General features: G+C 43.2%; 4 protein-coding genes across 7 annotated transcripts; 2 read left to right on the top strand and 2 right to left on the bottom strand.

The window, feature by feature from the left end:
• Window positions 1-5,998: 5,998 nt before the first annotated feature.
• LOC139339411 (myocilin-like) lies at window positions 5,999-8,118 on the top strand. The gene is made up of 3 exons (XM_070975021.1): window positions 5,999-6,482; window positions 7,078-7,182; window positions 7,316-8,118. The coding sequence occupies exons 1-3, from the start codon at window positions 5,999-6,001 to the stop codon at window positions 8,116-8,118; spliced, it is 1,392 nt and encodes a 463-aa protein (XP_070831122.1).
• Window positions 8,119-10,903: 2,785 nt separating this feature from the next.
• LOC139339324 (polyisoprenoid diphosphate/phosphate phosphohydrolase PLPP6-like) lies at window positions 10,904-12,899 on the bottom strand. Its single transcript, XM_070974880.1, has 2 exons — window positions 12,511-12,899; window positions 10,904-11,481 (listed from the first exon to the last, which is right to left on the bottom strand). The coding sequence occupies exons 1-2, from the start codon at window positions 12,887-12,889 to the stop codon at window positions 11,060-11,062; spliced, it is 801 nt and encodes a 266-aa protein (XP_070830981.1). The 5' UTR covers window positions 12,890-12,899; the 3' UTR covers window positions 10,904-11,059.
• A 545-nt stretch (window positions 12,900-13,444) lies between these two features.
• LOC139339199 (peroxiredoxin-6-like) lies at window positions 13,445-15,554 on the top strand. The gene is made up of 5 exons (XM_070974701.1): window positions 13,445-13,551; window positions 14,175-14,331; window positions 14,901-15,050; window positions 15,185-15,331; window positions 15,426-15,554. The coding sequence occupies exons 1-5, from the start codon at window positions 13,445-13,447 to the stop codon at window positions 15,552-15,554; spliced, it is 690 nt and encodes a 229-aa protein (XP_070830802.1).
• A 910-nt stretch (window positions 15,555-16,464) lies between these two features.
• On the bottom strand, window positions 16,465-25,759 carry fggy (FGGY carbohydrate kinase domain containing). 4 transcript variants are annotated; one of them, XM_070974218.1, is made up of 16 exons: window positions 25,655-25,759; window positions 25,130-25,323; window positions 24,178-24,289; window positions 23,698-23,849; window positions 23,336-23,424; window positions 23,015-23,130; window positions 22,774-22,902; window positions 21,708-21,811; window positions 21,096-21,203; window positions 20,826-20,887; window positions 20,306-20,468; window positions 18,963-19,037; window positions 18,702-18,822; window positions 18,479-18,573; window positions 17,182-17,243; window positions 16,465-16,990 (listed from the first exon to the last, which is right to left on the bottom strand). In XM_070974218.1, the coding sequence occupies exons 2-16, from the start codon at window positions 25,310-25,312 to the stop codon at window positions 16,909-16,911; spliced, it is 1,653 nt and encodes a 550-aa protein (XP_070830319.1). In that variant the 5' UTR covers window positions 25,313-25,323; window positions 25,655-25,759; the 3' UTR covers window positions 16,465-16,908. The 4 variants fall into 4 exon arrangements, 2 of the variants coding, with proteins under 2 accessions (XP_070830319.1, XP_070830320.1); XM_070974219.1 differs by having other exon boundaries at window positions 16,852-16,990; window positions 18,514-18,573; window positions 25,655-25,742; XR_011602636.1 differs by having other exon boundaries at window positions 16,914-16,990; window positions 18,479-18,587; window positions 25,655-25,742.
• Between the last annotated feature and the right edge of the window lie 196 nt (window positions 25,760-25,955).

The raw sequence follows: 25,955 nt of genomic DNA, 5'->3' as shown, positions 1-25,955 counted from the left end.
GTGCAGGGTTACAAACTATTCACGGCTCAACTGCTGAAGGAAAATATTTGAATGGACAGACTCAGCCTTTTCCGCTTTTAAGCTAGTTTGGGGCAAAGTTCCTAAATCGTAGCCTGACGTGCATCACAGTGGAAGGGCTCTGTTGTTAAACTGTCATCAATGGAGGAAAAACAGTGGCCCCATTACGTAACGCACACCTTTAAAGAGCCCAGTCACATACTGCACAACACACACAAATACACACAGACACACAGATGGAATGACAGTTTGTGTTGTGTGAATGTGCGTATTAGAACCGCTGGAATCCTGTAAACCCATACTTACTACGTGTCTGGAGGGCGATGCTCTAACAGATATTACTACAACTGCAATGAGCAGCAATTCCATTATTTTTACACAGTGTATTTAGATGATGTAATGTCACAAAAGACAGACACACGAACATTAGCTATGGAGAGTACTTGAGACATAGAGATATGAAATATTAGCTGTCTCAGCTGAACATCAATGAGGCTACGTCTGTCATATTTCAAATCTTAAAACCTCTAATTTTACGTACACTCTGGACCTATTTAAGAGGTAGAAGACAGACTGCTAAGTGCTCATTGCCAGTCAAGCCAGCGCCACTTCTGGACTGAAATATCTTTACTAGGCTATGTGAAGGCTATATCCATTAAATCTGTTACAGACACCAATGATGAAGATGATGTAATGATCCCTTGACGTTTCATCTAGGGCCATCATAAAGTCATAATTTCACTTGGTCCAGATTTTGATTTATGATCAAATACCTGAAAAGCTAATAACATTCCCATCTACTTCGGCTGAACGTTGTGTTTTTACTGCTAAATAGCATGCCTTAGCATGCTAACATTCTAACTTAAGACGGTGAACGTGGTAAACATCAGCATGTTAGCTTCATCACTGTGCGCATGTTAGCATGTCATTGTTAGCATGTAGCCCAAACACCACTGTGCTTAAGTAGCATCAGAGTTGTTAGCATGACTTCTTACACCGCAGATCACTTGTCAATCAGTCCTATTACATTTTCTTTCTTGATTTTTTTGGTGCAGATGAAGTTTTTGTGGGTGATACTGACTTATTTTTTGTCCTCACCCATGGTGGCTGTCACTTTTTATACTTTCAAGTTTTGCTGATTACATAGTTTGAAAATCCCATAACTGGGCACCTGAATTTCCTGGAAAACTGCTACATCCTGGGCAGTGAATCTGATGCCGCAGTGATTGGCATCACTGGAAAGGCCAACCCATAAAATCATAGATGAACATCTATCTTGTTTGTTCAGTCCATACAACATCCACACTTGAAAAGGTGTTTATGTGCCATTTTTTTGGTGACAAACAAGTTATAATTAGTGAAAATTAGACTGCTGGTGGGCAGAATTTGTTGCTATTGGATGGAGCCAGGCTGTTTAACAATCAATCTTCTGATCTAACTCAGAAAACAAATAGGCCTAAGTGCATTTCCCAAAATCTCAAACTGTCCCTCTAAGAATCCAGTGTTTCTGCACATCCTAGCAGATCAAACTGATTTCCACTCAGTAGTTAATAGCCTATTGGTTTATGCTGACAGCTTACTTGTTACTGTCTCTACCGCAACATCCTGGAGATATAGCAGGTCAAGGAAGTGATGACTCTATTATTTCCTGAGACCTCTGAGAACCACATCTCTTCCTGTGTGGTAGAGGACTCCTAGAAAAGACAGCAAGTGTTAAATAGGAAGCATCACTACTGTGTTATGTCAGCTTCATCTGATCTGTTTGTATGTGCGCCTGTCTGTGTTTTCACCAAGGACACTCTGGTGCCATGTCTGCATCAGTAATGAGAACCTCTGGTGTAACACCTGTACTGAGCTGTCAAAGACCAAACAACACCTACTGCGCTGAGGCTGAGCGTTCGTGTGTGGAGGCGTATGATCCACTGTGATTATACCCTCACAGTCACAGCAGACAGCAGGCCATTTTTAATGCTTTTCTCAAAAACACCTCACACACACCCCTGCAGGCCCATTTACAGAACACTATAGAGCTATACACCTAATTATCATTCTGCCCCATCAATGGCTCTCTATGAATCAAACATGACTCATTTGAGCCTCTGCAGCTCACATCACAACATGTACAAAGCCTCAAGACAGCCTCGCTCTTCTCACTCTAATAAACTTGAACACATGAAGACGTCCAGAGGAGCACAGCTCAGGCTCAAACTACTGCTTATCTGACTGCTGTTAGTACAGTGTCACCTATGTGTTGAGGTGGGAGGTTGTGTTCAAGGGTGTTAAATGGCTGAGTGCTCAATGCACTTCTTGTGAGGGAATGCTTCATGTCTGCATTACACTGCACATCTACAAGGCAGTCTGGCACCCATGTAAACACACATTATGCAACACTTCACACCTGTAAATGCACATCTGGTGAGCCAGTGATGGTTCAGTGAGGGTGTAGCTCAAATTTGCTATTCATCAGCCACTGGAAAATGATGCTGTCATTGTCTTAATGACCCTGTGTGAGAGAACTGGCACATCGTCTAAATTATTCCGAAGCCCTCCTGCTCTTCAAATACCTTACGTCTGACTTCCTCTGAATCTACAGTCACATTGTAGTGACTTCTGTGTACACAGTTCTGACTATGACAATTTCATTTTCCACATGTCTGTCTTCATTCAGCAGTCGCACTGTGTCTCTCATCTGTTTGGTTTTTATTCTGTGATGTCATTGTCCCGAACAGCCCTCTCTGCTGTTTCCTGTATTATGTAATTCATATTCAAACAAACGCAGCTTTTAACTGTCCCTTCAGAATTAAATAGTGGAAATCCTAAACTGCCAAGAATTCTGGGATCGTACTTTATGAGGGTTTTTGAAATAACTTCCAAAATAACAAAATGTCTATTATTTTTTCCTCTTTTCTCCATCTGGCTCTATTACTGATCATTTTTTTGTCAACTAACAGCTGAAACTTTCTTATTTTTCTGAGAACGATGTGCGTGCTACAGTGTAGCTGCTGTCTTCAAGAGCTGTTTTTGGTATCTATTTGTGGTCTTTAAGATGGTGCTTCCCAACCTGGGGGTCAAGACCCCAAAGTGGCTCCTGGATAAATCCAAAGGGTCACAATCAAGACTTGAGAGATGAGAAACAAACTGAATATTTCTTAAACACAGAATTGTTGTTGTTGTTGTTTGTTTGTTTCGTCTTACTTTCCTTTCATTTTTGCTTCCATTCTCAGGAACTTTGTTCACATTCTGGGCCTTTAAAAATCCATCAAACAAAACAGTCTAAATGAAGACAATCCCGTTTTGTAAACGGGAGAAAAAAATCATACATTGATCCATAAGTTTTGTATGTTTGTCTGACATCACCCCAGCTGACAGATCGGGTGTGACACACAATCTACACACACATTCCACAAACCACCCTGGAAACCCAAAACCCAATTCAACCGGCGTGTGCAGACAGGTCAGCTAACGGTAGCTGTTGCTGAAATGTTATGGCAGCGTTCCACCTAAAAAAAATCTTTATTCTATGCTATGCTTAAAAAAGGTCTTACATTCATCATTTGGCCAGGTGATGAAAATGTCAATGTTGTATTTACAACTTGTTTCCATTACACCCAAGTGACCCAAAAAAAAAAAGGTTTTGGAGGTTTAAACAAAGACTTCTTAGTGGTGGCTAGTCATAACAAGCTCATCTTTGTACAGCCAAATATTGTTTGAAACCTACAAAACTTTATTTTAAATTGTAGTAAAGAGCACAAAGTTTTCAGATACCATTTATGTCCGACTCAAGTTTGGTTAAATTCGTCTAAATGATGTACAAGACATGTAGAATACTTCAATCTGATGGAATGATATAGCCATAAAGCCATGGCACGACACGAAGTCTTGGTTTTGTATATTTTATGGAGTGAAAACGTGAAACGGCTTCAATGAAAAGCCAGCTGATTCTGAATATGATGCTATCAGACAGTGTGGAATAAAGAATAAAGCAACTTCAGAGAAATGATGGTTCAATCCTACATACTAGCAAATGTGCTGCGTATGAATGTGACCACAGAAAAGCGCGAGGGACAAAAGCACTGGAGCACACTGTAAGAACCATCATGCATATGTTGAGCATTTCAACAGACAAACAGTGAGCCCCGTCTCCCAGTAGAGCCACTTCAGCATATACAAGGAATGCATGAGGTTGTGTGATCCCCTGTTCCCTTTTCACAGGTTGCCTGAGTCGTTATGTTACATAAGAAAAACACACCTCAGTGGTAAAAAACCTTGTGGAATACTGGTGACTTTCCACGGGCCATAAAACAGACAGGTTAACTAGGCAGCAGACGGATGATGTGGAACCAAGAACAGATGTGTGCTGCAAGCTGCTTTTCAGGGTACACTGGTTTATTGCTGTTTGTATTTGTATTAAATATTTTGTCACAGAGGGCAGTGGAGAGGAAGTGAGAGTGCTACCAGTTCATAACTGAGAGTAATGGCCTTCACGCCCCCAGAGACCAGAAAACCATTATATTTTCTTTTGCACACTTACAATGGGTCCACTTGTGTTGGTGACAGAGTCGCTCTTTCCCCTCTCTGTTCACGTATCACATGCAGGCAGCTGGAACACATGAGAGAGAAAAGACAGATTTTGATAATAAAAAGGCTTAGTTTCCACTATAAGGTGTCCAGTCAGATAAAAATCCATGTTTAGTTTTTTTAATCCATTTGTTAAGCCATGCTTGTTGTATGGCTCCAGGGGATTGGCATGTTGGTTTATCTTCTTGGCTGGTCGGTCCATCAGTCCACCACTTCGGATTGATAGCAGAAATAAAATACATGTCATGCTTTTTCAGTATATTGTGGGATTTTTGAGGGCACTATGTAATGATACATTTACACACTGGCAGTTACCTCAAGTAAGATGGCAGACAGTGAACATGGTGCACTATATAGTAAACGCTGCAAAGCTGTCAATGTGTGGGTTTATCTGGGTTTGGTAGGAAGAAAGGAGAGCAACCACGAGATGGGTACTTTTCATTATGCTAACATGTCTCCTCGCTTCCCTCAAGCTCTTCCTCGTGCAAGGAGGCACCTATGTTTCCTCACTCCAGAAGTCTCTTCTTTCCCTGTTCCTTGTCTCCTCACGGTGCATTTAAGAGATGGACAACCCTCCATGATGGCAGAGGGGGAACAATGTCTGGGTCATGGGAGGAGAGAGGATGTGAGGAAGCATAAGTTAGCATAATTAAAAGCACCCCATGTCTCCTTTCCTAGCCAGACTGCCAGCCTATCCTCTTGTACCAGACATCCTTTCCAGATGCAGAGAGGGGAGAAGAGTACCAGTGAGCTCTCAGGTCTTCTGAAGGACCAGGTTACCTTGCTGTTGAACCCAGTCGGTGAATGTTAGCTTCAGATTCCAAGATTCCCACACCCTCACTCTCGGTGCCCAGATATCACCTCATACCCAGGTCATAAACTGAGTTTACGGTTAATCACAGGGTGGTTTAATACCATCAGTTACGGAGGAAGTAATCAGCACAGCAGCTGACAGCCAGTAGACACATAAAGAGATGCTGCCCAGTCAAAACAACCTGCAGAGACATACCAAGTGCTGAGACGCAATGAAAGAATGCTCCACAGGAAAAAACAAACATCAAATTGTGTATTTTTCCACTGATACTGTGTGATTTTCACATTGTTTGTCACTTTCAGCACACCTCACACACATGGATCTCGACACACTGCACACCCCCTAAGTTATTTCCCTCCCTGCCACACTCCTCATCCCCTCCCACTCTCCGACAGTTAACTGTATAAATATCCTACTCTGAGCATTGCTGGGATTCAGACACTGACCTGCACTGACCAGGGATACTCGGGTGGGAAGAGAGCAGCTAAAGAAAGAGAGAAAGAATATAAATCTAGTGCAGACATTCTCCACTGAACAGTTGCATCCCTGCAAATTTCCCCAAACCAGAATCGACTCTCACCCTCCAGAATGTGGCTCCAGGTGTTTTTCTTGTGTCTGTCCTGCTTAACCCTGTCCAACCAAAGCCAGGACCAAGACCAAGCCTCCCTCCACCGCAGCAATGACCACGCTGGACGCTGCCACTACACCTTCACCGTGGCCAGTCCAAAGGAGTCCAGCTGCCCTGGAAGCAGCATGAAACCAGAGATGGATGAAGTCTTGTCCCGGCTCACTCTGCTGGAGGCTTTGGTCAGCCGGTTCATAGCAGGAGTGGACGGAGGCGTCGGGACTGGTGCCGGAGCTAACGGTGAAGAGGGTCTCCAGGAAGCTTACTCCCAGGTTACAGGGGAAAGAAACCAGCTGCAGCAGGACAAGGAGCGCCTGAACAGGCAGGTCCAGGAGCTGCAGAGGAGGCTGGACGAGCTGAGTCAGGAGGCAGAGAGCCTCAGGCAGAAACCATGCAAGCAGACCCACACCTCAGGAGGATCTCAGCGTGATAACAGACCTGCCAGCGGTACGTACATCAGTGATCAAAAGGAAAACACACAAATAGAAAGCTTCAACTCTTTTAATCGACTTGTGTGCCCAAAAGAGCACATTTTCTCTTTACAACAAAAATGTGTTGAGGCATCCAATGAGTTCTATCTCAGGGAAGCTGAATGGAAAATAAAGATATTTTTTCTGCAAATTTTGCTGCTCATCTGTGTTGATGCTTCTTTTGGCTAAACATCGTCGTTTGACTTAGGCTATGAAAAGTCTATTGGGACAACAGGTCAGGTTGCAGTTAACTGTCCCAGGTTGAGTAAGGGGATTGGAATTTACAACACAGACTCTTCTTTTATGGCTTCGTCACTCATGCATGTCTGTTTATGTGCCTGTGATCATTTTCAGGAGAACAGCAGCAGGGGCACAGGGGGAACCTGCTGTGCTCTGAGCCAAATAAATAAGACACTTGGACTTTGATGTCTGTGTGTTGGGACTGACTATGGTTTTACTGTAGCTTACTACTAATACATACAGAAATTGTCTTTTTTTTGTCATGTTCTACTCAAAATTCCTTCCCAGTCTGTACTTTTTCTTATGCAAGTTCTTCACTCTGTCTCCTTAAGACACTGCATATGATTTTGGGAATGGTGCATATCAGGAGATGAAGGCTGAGGTTACAGAGGTTCCAGCATCCCACCTAATTCCTGAAGGAAATCACAACTTCACAGGTACAGTTTGGGTTTTCCTGATGCTAATGTAGCTGCTCTAACTGACCTAGTGGTGAGTGTGTTGGTGCAAATGAATCCATTCAAAAGCTTTGTAAACGCGCAAGACATAGCATGAAATCTCTTTTTTCTCCAGGCTGTGGAGAGCTGCAGTCAGTGGGAGATCCCGTGTTGCACAGGAAGGCTGACAGTATCACAGGGAAGTATGGAATGTGGCTGCAGGATCCCGAGCCCCAGGGCCCACACTACACCAACAAGACGGTGTGGAGGATCGACACGGTGGGTAAAGATGTCCGTCAGCTCTTCGCATACGAAGACATGGAGCAATTCTCTCGAGGTTTCCCCATGAAGGTGCTGGTCCTGCCAGAGCCTGTGGAGAGCACAGGCGCTACAGTGTACCGCGGCTCCCTCTACTACCAACGCAGACGCAGCCGTACCCTGATCCGTTACGACCTGGCCTCTGAGAGCCTGGCATCACGTCTTGACTTGCCTCATGCTGGCTTCCATGGTCAGCACCCTTACTCCTGGGGTGGCTACACTGACATCGACCTGGCGGCGGACGAACAGGGCCTGTGGGCCATCTACAGCACAAACAAGGCAAAGGGTGCGATCGTTATTTCCCTGCTGGACCCTGAGAGCCTGGAAGTGAAGAGGAGCTGGGAGACCAACATCAGGAAGAACACAGTGGCCAATGCTTTCATGGTATGCGGACGTCTCTACACAGTGGCCAGCTACACCACGTTGAACACCACCATCAACTATATGTTCGACACAGCCACCAGCGTGGGACGGGCTGTTGTTGTGCCCTTCAAGAACAAGTATCATTATAACAGCATGGTGGACTACAACCACGCCCAGAGGAAGCTGTACGCTTGGGACAACTTCCACATGGTCACCTATGACATCAGATTGGGCAGGCCCAGCCACAGCAGCAGCTAAAGAGGACACAGAACTAAATGAGATGAAACATAAAATCATTTGCATTGTCCTGAGGTCATCTATGTGTTTTTGCATCATAAAAATCTATTTTTTCTATTACTATTGTAAATGAGATCTATTATGGCAACAGAAATGTATCGATAAAGAAATAAACAATAGACAATAGAGCCCCTAATGATCTCAGAGAATCATAGTTTAGAATTGTGATTTTTTTTTTATCTGTCAAAAATGTTCATGTTATTTAAGTTCTCAATAAAACAGTTATAAAAAAGATGCGTATGCCTATTTATGTCATGGTTTGCAGTTTAATCTCAAATGGCCACATCTTTTTACTAATGATGAGCAGACATGTGCTTCTCCAGTGCAGTGAGACTCCGGTTGTATGCTTGTATATGTATTAAATATGTATGAAATGTTTGCTTTGTGTGTTTTAGTAAGGTTCTTATATCATTATATATCGCCTCAGTTGGCTTCATGAGGGTACCAAATAGAGCAGTACAATAGTAACAGTAAAAAACTAAACTATGTCAGCCATTGAACCAGAGGCTGGCTGTGGCCTATCACATACTGTAAGTAACCAAGAGTGCCAGTGACCTTTGAGCTGAGCTGAGCTGAGCTGAGCTGAGCTGAGCGTACCTACAGTATATTTTCATATTCATTCACAAATTCAGTCCATCATGGCTCTAGAAGGTCATGAAACACAGTACAAATGGATCAGGCGCCACTTTTACCAATTAAAATGTGTGACAGTTTCACCCGCACATTCATGTTATAATTAAAGTTCCACTCTTGTGGCTTTTATAGGTATAACCCCTGCATCACAGAGCCAATTAATCACTATGGCAACGACAGAAATGCCTAGCATCATGCTACAGTCTGTGATTGTGAAAGGACCTAATGAAAGTAAACTTTACCTGCATGCAGGCACAACCTAAAGTACAGCAAGTGGACTGTTCAGTTCACTGTTCCAAAAACAGTTATGTGTGTTATATAGTTTGTATTAAGTTAGCACCTTAATGTCTGTTTTATGGTTAGCTAATTATGCTAATGCTAATTATAACTGAGGCTAGAGGGCCTTGTTGAATGCTAATTAGCATTTAAGCTAGTATGTTAGCTAGTTGTTGGAAGCTAGTTGTTGATGCGATGTTTTGGTGACACCTAAGGCCCCAAATTATGGTATAATTATGGGATATCAGTGGAACACTACTGGGCACCTGTATGTGTAAGTACTGAGGAAAAGGACAAGAGGTTAGGGAATAATGAGGAACAACTTTTTTCTTTATGAGGGACTTTTTTAATTACTGAGTACCCATGTGGTTGTTATAAGGTGCAGTTATGCCATCGCTTGGTAACATGTCAGGAAAAAATGAGAAAACAGGGTACAGTGTTATTGCAGTCAAATTAGTTGTAGTATCATCTAATTTATTTTTAAATGACAATACACTTAAAAAAAATCTTCTGATTTTTAAATGTGGAGTACTTTCTATTGTGAGACGATGAATATTGTAATGGCTGTGGGAGAACAAAACACTTGGCCAACAACACAATATTATGTGCATATTTTCAACATGATGATGATGAAATCCTGGGGAAGAGTAATGTCCATCTGGCATCCCAAAGGATCTAACTGACGATTAAAACTGATGTTTGAGGAGAACTCAGAACAGCTTTTGTGATCCTTCACATCATGATCAGCCAAGGTAATGACTCTGTTACATTTAACTACCACTAAGACAAAGCTCTGAAAATGTGGGTAAAAGCATCCTTATTTTAAGTTACCCCCTCTTCTCCCTTTTCACACAGTAACTACAGTGTAGTTTACCAGACCCCCCACACATACACACCTCACCTGCATTATGACTATGGGAAAGGTTTAAGGACTGTGAGCAGATTGTGGATATGTACCTGAGGCCTCAGTATAATCACAGGTCCAGTCTCTGTGTCCTCACCTGACACCCCATGTTGGTGAAAAACTCCTGAACCTGTTACATCCATGAGCACAAGCCCACATGTTGCCATTGGCAACCATTTTCTTATTATGCACTGCCCTCTGTAGACAACTGTTTGCACCTGCATTATGCACACACAGTTTAGTCTGCTTCAATCATGTACTGGCAGAAGGACTTGTCTACTCTCTGATTTATCAGTTTGAATGAAAACAACAACAAAAAAACACCTCGTGTTAACATAGTTTACTTTGGAATTTGCACTGGTATGTTAAAGACGGTGGTTGGCAGCACAGATTAACAACACTGTAAGAGGAGATGGGCTGTATTATAATAATAGTCAGGAGACTCAGAAGCAGCAGCTGATGGAAACTTCGGCGTGTGTGAGTTGACTTCCCCCCACCAGTGTTCACACAAACACAGTGAACCCACTGTGGATTGTTTCAGCTCATTACAAAACCACAAACCCCTTATGTGACACTGTGCCACCACATGCTGAAGTGAAATTCTAACTTTACCAGAAAGCCCTGTGGCAGTGGCATTTACATACAGTAGATAAGCTTTCATACTCAACCATAAGCACACTGCCTGTCTCAGTGACATGCAAAACTCCATCTGCAAATGGTACACAGGTTATTTTTTAACTGGCTCTTTATTAAAAAAATGTTTTAATGAAATTCATTTTGGCATTGTAAGTCCATGCATCATTGACACCATTGTGCAAACAAGCTGCATGTGAATTTTAATAGGATTTGTTACAACTCACCGGTGACTATCCAAGCCATCTATTTCAATATTTCCTTCATTCTTTAAAAAAATGAAAGAGAACACAGACAGATACACATAAAAACAGCTAAACAAAATATAAGCATACTGAAGTAACTTTGATTCAATCCAAAAAATAATAAAGTTCACTTTTTATAACAGCAGGGAATTTCTGTATTAAACACACTCATGCTACACATTTTGCCCACACACACACAGTTCCATCAAACTTAGTGTTTCCAATCAGCCATCCAGAGTCCACCATAAACCCTGTTGAGTCTCTCTCTCAGTCGCATGAGCAGTAGGTCCTGCAGGCAGTCCCAGGTCACCCACAACCTTTCAACCAGACTGTAGTGGCAGTAGCCCATAGCCAGGCCAAAGCCCACATCTGTCACATAGTGTCTGGCAAGCAGCAGCCGGGATAGGCTCACCAGGGCGGCCCAACCCACCACCAGGACCCGCATGGAGGCCGTGTCCACCAGCTGGGCGAGGAGGAAACGGGCACACATGGCCGCCCGTGTGGCGTGGCCCGAGGGGAAGGAGTAGCGCTCCACGAAGAAGGTGGAGAAGATGTCAGAGCGGTTCTGGGCAGGCCTGCGACGTCTGACCAGAGTCTTCACAACTCTGACCAACAGCAGGTCCAACAACAGAGCTGTGAGGAGGAAGGAGAGACACAACACTGGTTCATTCTAAGACATCACTCTGCAACACCAACTCTGCAACTCTCAATAAATGGTTATAATTAGTAACTACTGGCTTTATGAATGGTTATCACTTACAAGTGATCAGTTATTAGCCATTAATAAGGACAAGCTTTTGTGGAAAATTCCCTTGGCTGGTGTCTATCCTTTTTATTTGGTGATAATGCTGTTTGAAAAGTTGGTTTGGTGAAAAGTTTTTTTTTTTATGAAACACTTGACCTCATTAATATCTCTTTGGTGTGTAGCATATCAGAATGGTTATACTTGTCCAGTATGTGGCATCCTATATGCTATTATGTGCCAAAAATAACCCCACAGCACTATACGGTGTAACTGCACAGGGCTTGATCTCAGAGCTGTCAGTCATCGAATATAATCTACACATGCCAATAAAGCTTCAGCCATGTCGCGTGCATGTCTCTCAGTGGCAACAGATGCCATCAGCTGGGCTCAGAGGAGAAAACTTTCCATGGCTGGTGCTGTTTCTCGCTCGGTGACGGGGACGCACAGCCTGTAGCTCTAATACATTATTTGACACTTGGGTGGACTGATGCGGCTTTGGACTGTTATGTTGCGCTGTTTCAAAGGCCATTAACATTAAGCAGCTCAACAAAGCCATTTGTATGCACTGCCAAAGGTTTCACTTCAGCGATGGCACTAATGTGCGTAATAACGCATCGGTTTAACCCGCAGCGAATGTGATAAATGTAAAGGTGCGCTCACAGCGAACACCTAAATGATAGCAGGTTGATATATCATCATTGACTTATACTGAAAATTTCCAAAAATGCTGGAAATTTTGTAAATGTAGGCTACACCATATGAACAATTTTAACTAGCTGTAGACTCTGATGGCCGTTTTAAGAAGCATAAAATCAATTATTTGATTGCAGGAATGTAAACTACTGCTGACATCTGTGGCCCTGCTTGAGTCATCCTTGATAACCCAAATTCAGAACAATCGCCGCACATTCACTCACCCAGGGCCAAGTTCAGCATGACCTCCTGCTCCTGCGCGCTCTCTCCCCGGAGCAGAGTGTACACGGTGCCGATGAGCCACGGAACGACATGCCCAGAGAACTCCACCAGCCGCACCAGGGGCCGTATGCTGCCCCATGGAGACTCCTCACAGGCGCACACCCCGAGCCGCTTGGACAGCCACAGATCTATCGCCAGCAAAAACCGGAGCGTTATGGTGAACATGGGCTGGCTCAGACTGACGGGAAAGTCTTCAGCTTGCGCTCCAGAGGAAATGTAAGAGCAGCTGGAGCCCCGGCGGCGGACATGGCCCTCAGAGGATGCCCGGTTTGCACACCCAACTCCACGGAAACTATTCCGTCTGAACGTCGAAGAGGACATTTTCGTTTTGACAAAGCAATCTATCCACCCTTCTTTGTCGACCACCGGTGCCCTCGAACACTTTAATCCTGCTGCGCTCAGACGCAAAACATCCTGCAAACCGGAAAGTCCAGACACAGGGGTTAAACGTGCCACTGGTTCAGAACTGGACTGCTCTGGTCACGTGGTAACATTTTGCTTCTTGGTTTAAAAGTAAAATTGAGTTTTAAATCTATGATGTAGTGGAACTTCTGGAACAAATGCACTGCTTCTACACTGTAAATGCTGCCGTCAACTCTATGATTAAACTGATTAATAATACACACTCTAGAGGAGACGTTTCAGTGCTGCACTGCACAGGAAACTGTGCCGCACGCGTGCGTAAATTGCCAATTTGGAAACCTTGCGTCAATCGTCAAAACTGAACCTGAACGCACCTTACGCGCCAGAGCAGTCAGTGATATGCTGCCCTGTGCACTTCACAGATACATAGAGTAGCCTGCTCAGAGTGAAAGTTCCGCCTCCTCTTATTCTTACGCTGTCATCAGAGCGGCTGTTAACAGACGGAACACCTTCATGATCACACTGAATATGCCGGGACTACTGCTCGGAGATGTGTTTCCTGATTTCGAGGCAGACACCACTACTGGCAAAATTAAACTCCACCAATTTCTCGGTGATTCGTAAGTAGGCTGATTGAATATGGTTATTGTTTTTGGTTATTGCTTCGCAAGAATTCAGTTCACACACACTCAGAGAGAGAGAGAGAGAGAGAGAGAGAGAGAGAGAGAGAGAGAGAGAGAGAGAGAGAGAGAGAGAGAGAGAGAGAGAGAGCGTGCGTCCAGTTCCTGCTTTTTCACTTCTGCTATACACCTTTGACGATGCTGCATACATCATTTCACCTTTAAAGCTATAATAGTGACATTATGATGAGAAATGTCTTGATCAGACACTGAGATGATCAAATCAGAAAAATTAAAAGCAACAGAGAGATGACCGGGGGGAGGTCAAACCTAACATCCCTCCAACTTGTTGAAGGTGCACAATCGCATTGCTGAGTTTGTCCCCCGTCATCATTTTTGAAATAGTGGAGTCACACAGAGGTCACATCCTGTCAGTTTGAGGTCAGGTACAGATTCGCCTTCATCTTATTGTGCATATTGTGCAATGACAACAATATTAAGAGTTGAATGTCTGATGAGAGGAGAGTGAGTCAGACTGAAACCTCAGGTTGCATCTCATTACAGAAGCACTGACCCTGACATCATGGCTGACACAGCCTCGCTAATGTCTCTTTTCATTCCAGATGGGGAATCCTGTTCTCCCACCCCAGAGACTACACCCCTGTGTGCACCACGGAGCTGGGTCGAGCTGCCAGGCTGAGCAGCGAGTTCAGTAAACGGGACGTCAAGATGATCGCCCTGTCCATCGACTGCCTTGAGAATCACCACGGCTGGACCAAGGTGTGACAGCTGCAGTGGCACATCTGGACCTAAGAAGCGTCTACTTTTCAAGCAAATTTAGCTCAGAGTCAACATGGACATCTTGCCATCCTGTGAACTGCACATTTCAAATTTTAAGGTCTTATGTGGCATAAAACCTTAAAATTTTACAAGACAAACTGTGTTTGATTCTACTGGATTATTTCACATTGGAGAAAACACAGATTGAGTGAAGAATTGGACAAGATGGTATGGTCAATGACACTAGTTTGAATGTAAGCAGACAAGAAAGCACAAGCTGCAGCTGCAGAAACGTCACAGACACTGATTGTTAAGCAAGTTCAAATGAGTATACTGAATATTTCATCCATTTTAGTAACAATCCTAAAGCCAAATCCCGTTTTTTTCTTCCCATCTTTATCTTGATCAATGTTCTCTTTGCTGTGTGTGCTGCACTACATGTTTCCTTAAATTATTTTTATCATAAATATCACTTAACTTAGATGATCCCCTATAAGACAACAGAGCTCCATCAGAGTATCACTCTGTGGACATAACGATCTGAGGACTTGTGTCTCTGTCCTAACCAGGACATCCTGGCTTACAACTGTGAGGACTCTGCTTGCTGCTCGCTGCCCTTTCCCATCATAGCGGACAGTAAAAGGGAGCTGGCAGTGGCCCTGGGCATGCTGGACCCTGTTGAGAAGGACAAAGATGGCATGCCACTCACTGCCCGCTGCGTAAGTCTTCACAATCAACATCCAATTTTCATATTTTATAGGGCAGCATTCAAGCTTAATATGTTATCGGCTCTCATGCCTACAAAGAGTGAACAACCCTCCCTGGCTCTATCTGTGTCTCTGCTTGTGTGCAGGTGTTTATCATTGGCCCTGACAAAAGGCTGAAACTGTCATTCCTCTATCCTGCCTCCACCGGACGCAACTTTGATGAGATTTTAAGAGTGGTGGACTCACTGCAGATTACAGCAGGAAAACGAGTGGCCACACCAGCAGACTGGAAGGTATGTCACATGTTTGAAAGCGACGGTCTACAGATAGTGGAAGCATGAATTGACCTGCTGCAACATAGATTAACCTGCGTCCGTCTTCCTCCAGCCTGGCGACTGTGTGATGGTCCCTCCCAACATGTCTGAGGAAGAGGCAGCATCTTTGTTCCCAGATGGCGTCTACACCAAAGACCTGCCCTCTGGCAAGAAGTACCTGCGCTACACGCCCCAGCCATGAACAGTGCAGAGACAGCACTGATGTTCAGCATTCACTTTTGTCACACAGACTGTACCTGCTGGTTTTTGTCCCCACCGGGTGGATAAACAAGTCAGCAGGCATACCAGCTGTGAATCAGCCCCTGACAAAATGTATGAAATGAAAACGCCTTGAAGAGAATGAAGGCTTCTCTAATGTAGACATTGTGCAGTGTGCAGTGCTCCAGTAATAAAGCCTGCACCGTTCAGCTCATTTTTCCAAAGGGGAAATGTTTTGGGAAAGGTAGGAGTTTGGAAATTGGATCATGTTTTTTTCATATTGATGATAAAATATTTTATATAGTATGGCAGTTTTGGTACTTTGTACTTTTTACAGTTTCTTTGTACTGACTTGTGGAATTGACCACTTTCACATAAACGATTACAATAACATTGCAATAGTTTTGCCAGGACAAACTAATTTCACTGAAATTCTTGTGGATTTACTGGATCTGTACTCTAATGGTTGCGAATTTCAACATTAGACAATAAAAGCCTTCACGTTGCTCATTTTTAAACTAAAGACTTGAGTTCTGGACACCACCGTTTGTTCCGTTCAAAGGCGGCTGTTAACTCAGCTGTGCCGGATTTGCTGTGTGTCTCCCCTCCCGCAGCCCCTGGGTCGGCAGCATCAGTGAGGAGCTTATCAAGTTTGATCCTGGGAGCTGCTGGCAACAGGCTCCTCTCTGTGACCAGAACACAGGTGAATTTAAGGACAGTGGAGGAGATACAAACAGGAAATAGAAGAATAAGGTCAAATACAGTGAATAGAGAAGACAGACGAGGTGTTTAAAAATGGATGAGTGTCACTATTAAGTTGAGGCGCAGTAAATTATATATCAAAAGTGTAAGTGCTATGCTGAAGCATCAGTGAAAGGCATGAGCACAATTCTATCATTTTAATTATTTATTAGGAACGTCTTTGAAGGTGACAGTACTTGATGGTATTTGACTGTGGATGGAGCTGAGGGACCACTAAGCCGATCACTGTAAAATCTGTCCATGCCCCGTGTTCACTCCAGCGGGTGTACAAGACAGACAGCCATGGAAAGCTCCAACAGCTTGTCCCCATTAAGGTCTTCTCTATTATCATTTGTATTGGATGTGTGAAGTTTAAACTCTGCCAGCATTCAGAACCAACTGAACGCCCTGACAGATGTTCATCCCGCAGACCGCTTTTCCTTCAGCTTCTTGACAAAATGTAAAAACCAGACCATTGATAACGTCAGGAGAAGCAGCGAGTCTAAGACGTCTGTTCTTGTTTCGAGTAGTGGATTCGTCAGCACTGTTACGTCAGAGAGAGTCAGTTCCAGCACAGCCGCCTCCCACCGGCACGGTCATCTCTGGTTCATGAGGGCCTGGTACTCCCTCTGGTGGGCGAACAGTCGCAGGAACACCTTGTATTTTCTCTCATAGAAGCTGGGAAAAGCATAACATGCAAAAAAGTATTACAGTAATTTGATGCACAGTGCTGTACGCTTTTTCTTTCAGAAAAAAATAGTTGCTGTGTTGCTTTCTTACTGGATTGAGCATCATATATATTTGATCCATTTCCATTAGTCTTCCACAGACCATTACAGCAACCATGACTTTCACCCCTCATCTCTCACCTCTGGAGTTCATCGTCAGGCTGAACAACTCTCCCCACTTTGGCCATTTTCCCCATCGCCTCCTAAAAACACAAATTGCAAAGACAAATATCACTCAATAAATCATGTTGTGCACGTTCAGTTTCATGCCAGCCGTGACCCAGTTATGGTATGAACACGTGCCAACTGCACTGGTTTTGGTGTGGCTGAGTTCTGACTGATGCAGTGCAGGGCCTCTCTGCTGTCTAAACCTACAAAATCCAGCCAGTTGACTGAGTGCAGCTCAGAGGATCAGACCTAACAACTGCCTGCTGCAGTTATGGCTGAAAATGGGATGACAGGTGCAGCCTAGTCCAAACAATAATGTCTTATTTTTAGTATATCAGGCTTAAAGGCTTGCCATTCTCTTGTGCTTCGAGCTCTGGTCCTGAGACACCAAAGGAGGAGAGCTCGACCTTGCAAAAGATTAATCCTTGCTTTATATCTGACATGCACTGTGCACAAATCTTCTCTGTGACTGAAGCAAGCCGAGCCGTGCGCTTTACGCTTTGTATTGTGGTTCCACGCAGCAGATGGAGGCATTGGCGCAGTGATTGTGAGATCTGTGCTGTGTGCACACAGCTTGGCATATAAAGTTTTTGAGGTCAATTTTATTGGACTACAAATCGAGAAGATTGGATTGCAAACTGCTAAATACATCGCAAAATAAACATGCTTTTTTTAAAAAAGGGCACGCTACTGAGTGCTACTCAGCCTGTGGAAACAATTGTTTGATGTCGTCTGTGGCTCTGGAGGGAGATTTCTTGACTTTTTAAAAAGGAAATCTTATTTTGGATTTGGCTCGGGACTTGAGAAGCCTGCTTTAGTAACTGGAGGTGTGTGGTTTGAAAGAAATGGGTATTTATAAAGCAGGGTGGTCTAATTTAAGATGCTGTTCAGCTAGGAAATGTAGGATGTGGTGTATCTGAAGCTTTCAGGAACCAAGCTGTGTAACACAACATGCACCAAGCAGCAGGTTTATGCTACTTTTACCACTTGCATAAAATAGCCAATGCAAATTCCCATCGTCTCTACATGTACACCAGATTCCCAAATTAGTTATCAGTTAAGAGTACAGAAAGAGACAATTGCATAGTTTTGAGGATCTGAGTGATTTTGTGTGATGTTTTGGGGGAAAAAAAACTGTAAGTTCCCATAACAATGAATCTCTTGCAGTGGCCCATGTGTTGTGGACAACAGTTGCATTCACAGAGAAACACTTAAGAACGTGTGTTTGAAAGCACACAAGGACACTGCATGTGTCTGTGTGTCACTCCACCTGTATACTGCTGTAGTCCTGTGATGCACACGCACCCAGGACTGCTGCTCCTATTAACACAGCCTCCATCTGGTCAGGCAAAACCACAGGCAGCCCTGAAGGGGAGATACTGTTTAAGAAAAGTGTGTACAGAAATTGCATTGATTCTAAAGTTGTAGTGCTAAGACTATTTCGTATTTTTGGATGCTAAATGTCTATTTAGCTAAATTGTCACTCCCAGTACCTGTAGCGTTGGCGTGAATCTGTACAAACAATGAGTTTTTGCTCAAACCACCACACAGGAAGAGCGTTCTGATGTCATGTCCTGCTTCTTTCATGGCCTCCAGAATATGAAGCGTACCAAGCTGAAACCAAAGAAGACACAAAAGGAATCAGGTTACAGGTAAACAAAGGCAACCATCCTTCGTACTTTTAAGGCACTAGGATTTGAGCCTCAGAGGAAGTCATCTGAAAGTTTGAAACAAAAAAACTCCAGCAGACTCACAGCGAGGGCTTGTACAGTGGCCAAATACAGCAGGGCCAAGTCATCCAAGGTTTGGGACAGTGAAAGTCCGATCACCTGCAAAACAGTAATGAGTCACTCATGTAAAAATGTGTCAGTGCTGTATAGTAGGAGTCATCAGAGGGGTGTGTTCACCAAATAAAAGGGGTGATGACAGCAAATATGTCATTGAGGGTCTGGTATCTTAAATCACAAATGATTCAGTCAAAAACATTATTCACCAGCTCTCTGCTCCCTGCTTTCTGACACTACAGCTATGACCTGGAAACAATGCTCAGCCTAATTGACACATTAATCATTCATCTGTGACACACTTTCGTTTGAAGCACCAAGTTCATTCTTTGCACCGACTCTGCGAATGTAAACTGCTGTCAGTGCAACATTACAAAAATGCAATGTGATGTTTGCAGGAAGAAAAATTGAATTCTAACATGCTGTTATGAAATGAATATTGACCCAGAGCCTGACTGCGATGCTGTGTGAAATTAGCTGCTTCAATTATCTGCAAGCCTACTGTGTTAAGCATTGATTGAACAATTGCGTAACATTTTGGGAAATACAGACAATTGGGTAATTTTCAAGATTTAAATGAGAACATTGATACCACTTTTACCACTTCTCATGTCTGTGCTTTAGACAAGGAGCTGGAGCCAGAAGGCGATTAGCTTAGCTTCCCTGCTAGAAAAACCAGCATAGACCAGCATCATTTCCATGCTGGTAAATGCTGGTCTATGTTGGTTTATGCTGGATTGATGCTGGTTTAGCTGGTGAGTCAACATAGCTATGTTGGTACACCAGGATGGTGTTGCTAATAACGCTGGTGGACCAGGATGTTGTTGCTAGTGATGCTGGTGAACCAGCATAACCAGCACGGGATGCTGGACCAGCATAACCAGCACAGGATGCTGGGGACCAGCATAACCAGCATGGAATGCTGGTCACCAGCATCAAAACACAACATATGCTGGTTTTGCTGGTGGCTAGCTTTGCTAGTCTATGCTGGTTTTTCTAGCAGGGTTAGCTTAGCAAGTGGAGGCACGGGACTACAACTAGCCTGCTGCTGTTCAAAATTCAGAAATTCTCCTACAGTCCACTCATTAAGAAATTAAACAAAGCATAAAAGTGGTCTTAGGGGTGAATGGTATGGCTAGCTAGTATTTATTTACCAAAATGCTAAGCTGTAACTGAATTGGACCACTTAACATTACAGGAGGGTGTGTAATGACCACTTCACCTCTGTAGGTTTGTGTGATAATAAACTCAAAACCCTCTGCTTTCATCAATAATATATAAGTCATGTGAAGAATTGATTTATGTTCCCTCACCATGCCCTTCAAGGTGGGGTCAGCCAAGGGGGACCTGTTCCCGTGAAAGTCCGGCCACATGTGCAGACTGGAGGCCAGCAGATCCACGGCAGAGTGAGAGTTAGCCATTACAGTCAGGTGGCTGTTCAGGTAGCTGTAGATGTTCTCACCAGTGAAGGGAGATCTGGGAAAAGTAACAGTAAGTGAATGAAGAACTGCGTCTGATGAAATAACATGAAATCTGTCGTATGCACAGGAACAACAGGAAAATGCGACAGACCTTTTTCTTAAGACATTTTGACAATGACAATATACCAGGGCATTTCCATTTAATTCTAAGTAAATGTTAGGAAAAGTAAACAAATAATAAGTGATTTTATTAATAACTTCCACAGAATCATTGAGCTGTATAGAACGCACAACCTTACTAAGCATCTAATCTTGTTAAAGCTTACTTATTATTACTAATCACCAGCTGAACAGGGATAGCAGCTGCGCTAAAACGGTTTTGGGAGGCGCAGCACTGAATGCATCAGCTGACCTCTGCAGTGCCTGTTCCTGGAGCTGGGTGTAGGCAGCGTGGCCCTTCACCATGTGGTCAATCTAAGGGAGGGGAGAGAGCAACACGATTTAACACAGCGGAAGACATAAAGGCTAAGAAGGCGAAGATAACTAGAGTGTAAAACAAAGGTTTTAGAATCATTTTTTATCATCACTATAAACACCTTTCTGTGAGTACGTTCAAAAGCACTGATGACAATCAGTTATCTCTAGTTGCATAAAGCAGATCAGTCAAATCCCTTGGACTCACCAGCCTTCCTGTCGCACTCTGCCCTCCCTCGTTGAGCCAAATGCCAGGCACCATGGCAGACAGGCAGGGCCCCCACACTCCGGGCACAAACAGAGGCTGCTCACTGATCTGATGCACACGAAGGTGACAAAGCAAATGGTTTAGTTGGGATTGTTTATCACGCTAATGACAATATATAAAAAGATATGTGGTATTGTTCCAGCAAAAAGCTAACAGAAATACTAAGCATGTTTTAGATGGCAATGGAAACCACTTTCAGAGTAACTGAAGAAAGTATGCTAACAATTTGCATCACTACTCAGTTACTATGGGCCTGTCATAGCATTAATGGGAAAGTTGATTTATGAGGCTACTTTTAATAGACTGCATACCTGCATATTTCTATTAGCCATGTTTTAAATCACCTCAGAGTCATCTCAGTTAATTCGCCAGAGGCAGTATGTGATTCATGACAGGAGGTGTTGTATTAGTCACGCTGTGACATTCTCAGAAAAGTGTCGGAGAGGTCATCATGGAGTTCACATCATATCTGTGCTTTAATAGCTTATAAAAATAGTCTCTGCCAAACACAAGTTCCACTGAAATGTACAAAAGGAAACATTAACCACTCACTGCCATGTGACAGGTTGATGTCCCACAGATCATTGCCATGCGTGAGGTGATTGGCTGGTCCTCGCAGGGCAAGTGAAAGCCTTTTACATCTGCACCTATAACGCCTGGAAAGAGCAAAATTACAGATTATGGCGAATTATGGCTACATGTGAGAGCCCCATCAAGGACTAATCACAATGAGTTGCAGATCAAAAGCTTTACATCCTTTTGATGTGGTTTTCTAACCTTCACGTGAGATTCAGCAGTGACACTAACTGCTGGAATAATGTTTGTCAAGCTGGTTTGAGTTTAAGGTGGAAGGTTCATCTGTGCATGGGGGCAGGGGGTGTTCATCACTGTCACATACATGACACTGAAAGTACAGAGCATTTTAACCTCTGACTGATGCCAACAATGTGTGATAGGCAGAGGTCACAGTCAAAGGTCAGAGGGCAGAGTTCATGAGCAGTTTATCTCCAAGAACAAAACCAGATGGTTTAGATTTCTGAAGTGCTCACACACACAGTATGCAGCACTGCTAATAAGTACCTTTTCACACTTGTCTTTTACCAAAAGCATTAAAGCTGGGAGAGGTTTGGTGGGTTCTAAAAGACAGATCAGTTACCAGTTACTGTACATCATTCCTCTCTTATATCACTGCTACACTAATTTTCAGATTTGTATTGAAAACTATCGAGTGGAATTCCATGAAATTGCTGTGGATGTTTATATTATGCTGAGGTTGATATTTGGGGGTTAAGGAGCCTCTCACTTTCTCTAGCACCACAGTTATGCTACACGCATTTGTGCACAAGAAATATCAAAATGTAACCACTTTTTTGACACTCCAGGAGCTTCATTTTACACCCACTCTTAACCAAGATGTCAAATTCAGACAAAAACATTCAATCGTCTTCCTCCCCTCTCTGGTGTCTCACTGCGGACACATTTCATGTTTTATGGTTACAAGAGTTTATATCTTAAAAACCTCTCAAAGCCATGTGGCATCTGCAAAGTTACCTAATGCACGTAAAAAAACTGCATATTTGGCAGAAGACTGGTTCAATTAAGGGTTTAGGATGAATACCAAGGCCTCCAGCATGAGCATCGATGAGAGAAGCACCAACTGCAGTTCCTGGGTCCAAACCCATATCTGCTGCTACCTCCTGGGTGAGACCGTCTCCCAGTGGGCTCCCTGGAGGACACGTCACACTGCCTGGATGGCAGAAAACACATCTTAAATAATAAATGAGGTGTGTGAAAAGACCATAACATTAACAACTTACAATATACAATTTATCTAAAGCTTGTATGTTAATTTCTTTTACCTATTTTGGAAAAGTTGTTTTCCAGGAGATCTTCCAGTCCAATACTAGTCCAAAAACTAGCATCCCATCCCTCTGGAGGGCAATACGTCCATTTACATACCAGAGTACATAAAGACCTGTGAAACATTGCGGAACAGTACTGTAACATGTCTCATAATGTATGAGGAACATACATTAAGTACAGCATGAGGTCACATTAACAGTATCTGAAGGCCACAGTATCAAAAACTGGAATTACGCCTGCTATAGAGGACAAGCTTTTCTTTAAAATAGACATTCAATACAAGGATAATGTATCCAACGTCATCCAACAAAGCTCACCGTGTCAAAGAGCCTGTTGCCTTCCAAGACAGGAAGTCTGGAAGGTCGAAAAAGTGAGCAGCTTTGTTCCAGCAGCCTTCCTTTAGATTCTGGTAAAAGGAGAAGTGAAATGTGTACTGATGGTCAGTGGGTAACAACACAGCATGTGCATGTACTGACAGACCTTAACAACAAAACACTTTCTGGGATCTCTAACATGTTTTGAAGTTTCCACAATCCATCAGAGGCCTCCCAAGAAAGAGGTGTGTAAGGCTGAAGGACTTCTAAAACAATACCAGACACATGCTGACCAGCCAATGTAGAGAGCAACAATAAAACATACAGAGATCAGTGGTCCTGTGGTGACCTTGCTCACCTCTCACCTCTTTGAGCCAGAGCAGCTTAGGGGGTTGCATCTCTGGTGACATGACCCCTCCCACCCTGCTCAGGACCTTGTGGCCGGTGTTTGTTATCCGAGCGGCCTGCTCTTCAGCACGATGGTCCATCCACATCACCACGTTCCTTTGTCTGTCACCTGGGAGAGCCAGGTTTTAATAAAAGTAAAATGTAAATAAAAATATATCAGATATGTGATGCTGCGTGGACTAAATATCCCAGGCGTAATTCTAAAATTAAATGAGCCTATTAGGAGAAGATAAACAAAACTGTTGTGATAGACATGTAATATCTCGGCAGCATCTAATCAGTCATTTACCCGGGCGTCTAGGTCCCGACCCCCTTTCAATGAACAATGCAAAAACATAATTACTTCTATCCACAATGTGATGCTAAGTTGTACATAAATGGTGCTCTAAAGAAAAAAGTAATGGTCAGATTACAGAGGAAAAAAATGCTTGACTTACCATCCTGACTGACTGCCACAGGCTGGAAGCTTTGGTCCAAAACAACGAGAGAGCAAGTGGCATCAAAGCCGATACCTCGTACTTGACTCCTCTCTACACCTTGGGTAACTCTCTGAAACAGATATAAAACACAGTCTGAAAAATCACACTGGGTCAGCGCTTTTACACATTAGTAACATCTAAATATTAACTAAACGTAACTTACAGATAAACAGTTGAGACAGTTAGCATTAGCTAGATAGAAGTAATGGATGGCAGTTGGAATATTAGCTAAGAGTAATGGCTAAAAGGTTTATATATTAGCTAATTGTAATGAATAAGCAGTTGAAATATTAGTTAAATGTAATGAATAAACAGTTGAAAAAGCTGAAAGTAAAAGTAAGAAATTGAAAATAAACAGTTGAAATATTCATTAAACCTAACATGGATAAAAAGTAAAAAAAGTTGAAACTGTTAGCATTAGCTAGCTAGGAGTAATGGATTAGCAGTTGAAATATTAGCTAAAACTAATGGCTAAAAATGTTGAATTTGGTTAAATGTACAGAATAAACCAAAAGTGCTTAGCTATACACACACACACACACACACACACATGCACGCACACACACACACACACACGCACGCACGCACACACACACACACACACACACACACACACACACACACACACACACACACACACACATATATATATATAAAACAGCTAAAATAGTTAGCTAACAGTATGGTAAAAAGTTGTAATAGCTAGCTAGGAGTAATGGATAAACAAAAAATAATGTAACAATATCCACTTCTATGTCGTTTTACTTAGCTAACAGCCTCCTTAAAGTCATTTGAAGTAAAGACATTGGGAGGATGTGGAGTGGAGTCTATGATGACGTTTATCTGACTGGATTGGAGTGGTATGTAAAGACAAGGCTGAGGACCACCGACTGCTCTGAGCTCACCCCACCTTGATAAGTGTGCAGCATTTCTCCCAGATCTCAGTGGAGGACTGAACATAATGGTCAGCTTGGGGCTCCCAGATGCTGATGGGTTCCTCTGCAGTGCTCTTCAGCTGACCGGCCCTGTTGACCAGCGCAGCCCGGACACTGGCGGTGCCCACGTCCACCCCAACATAGTAGACCTCTGCCATGAGGAGACGAGCTGAATGCAGAGGCAGGGGAGCAGAGGGTCCAGGTTGATTATTAACCAGGTCACACTGTCTGTGTCACCATTTAATAGACTGTTTCCAGACAGATGTAAGTTAACACAGATATTAACACATATGCAATTGCTTTTGATTGCTATTTTCTTTTCTGTGTCTTATCAGACATTCAAACCGTCCTCGAGTGATCATGATAACACACCAGTGCAGTGCAGCAAAGGGGAAGACAGAGATTGTCCAACTATGTTTTGCACCTGAAATGCTCACAACAGACATTTTCAAACAGAGCGGACATTTGTAAATCTGCTAGAACAATACCTCCGAACTTACCGGCAGATCAAAATCTTATTTCAGCGCAGTAAACATCACTTTTGACTTTCTGTTAAGCGTACTTTGAGCTAGAGACGGTGGTTGCGACGGAACGCGAAAGCAGCCAAAAAGGGCGAAGTCGAATATTTCTGCTGAAGCGTATGAATCCCGAAACAAGGCAAGTAGGCACCACGAAAGGGTTATTTTCAACTCTCGCTCTGTATTTTTATCCCATTTGCTTCACTTTCATTTTCATATATATATATATATATATATACCCAACTGTTCTACACTGACAGTACATCACTCTGGGAGATGGGCT

Source organism: Chaetodon trifascialis, chromosome 11, assembly GCF_039877785.1.
Source record: "Chaetodon trifascialis isolate fChaTrf1 chromosome 11, fChaTrf1.hap1, whole genome shotgun sequence".
NCBI classification, from domain to species: domain Eukaryota; kingdom Metazoa; phylum Chordata; class Actinopteri; order Chaetodontiformes; family Chaetodontidae; genus Chaetodon; species Chaetodon trifascialis.
This window is presented reverse-complemented; position numbering and strand designations above follow the sequence as displayed.

Coding starts and splice junctions, on each gene's coding strand:
- LOC139339411 (XM_070975021.1), top strand. CDS start 5,999: ATGTGGCTCCAGGTGTTTTTCTTGTGTCTGTCCTGCTTAACCCTGTCC. Junction 6,483..7,077: donor TGATAACAGACCTGCCAGCG/GTACGTACATCA, acceptor TGTCTCCTTAAG/ACACTGCATATGATTTTGGG. Junction 7,183..7,315: donor AGGAAATCACAACTTCACAG/GTACAGTTTGGG, acceptor TTTTTTCTCCAG/GCTGTGGAGAGCTGCAGTCA.
- LOC139339324 (XM_070974880.1), bottom strand. CDS start 12,889: ATGTCCTCTTCGACGTTCAGACGGAATAGTTTCCGTGGAGTTGGGTGT. Junction 11,482..12,510: donor CATGCTGAACTTGGCCCTGG/GTGAGTGAATGT, acceptor TCCTCCTCACAG/CTCTGTTGTTGGACCTGCTG.
- LOC139339199 (XM_070974701.1), top strand. CDS start 13,445: ATGATCACACTGAATATGCCGGGACTACTGCTCGGAGATGTGTTTCCT. Junction 14,332..14,900: donor ATCACCACGGCTGGACCAAG/GTGTGACAGCTG, acceptor TGTCCTAACCAG/GACATCCTGGCTTACAACTG. Junction 15,332..15,425: donor CCACACCAGCAGACTGGAAG/GTATGTCACATG, acceptor GTCTTCCTCCAG/CCTGGCGACTGTGTGATGGT.
- fggy (XM_070974218.1), bottom strand. CDS start 25,312: ATGGCAGAGGTCTACTATGTTGGGGTGGACGTGGGCACCGCCAGTGTC. Junction 24,290..25,129: donor AATGCTGCACACTTATCAAG/GTGGGGTGAGCT, acceptor TATCTGTTTCAG/AGAGTTACCCAAGGTGTAGA. Junction 21,204..21,707: donor CATCAACCTGTCACATGGCA/GTGAGTGGTTAA, acceptor CGTGTGCATCAG/ATCAGTGAGCAGCCTCTGTT.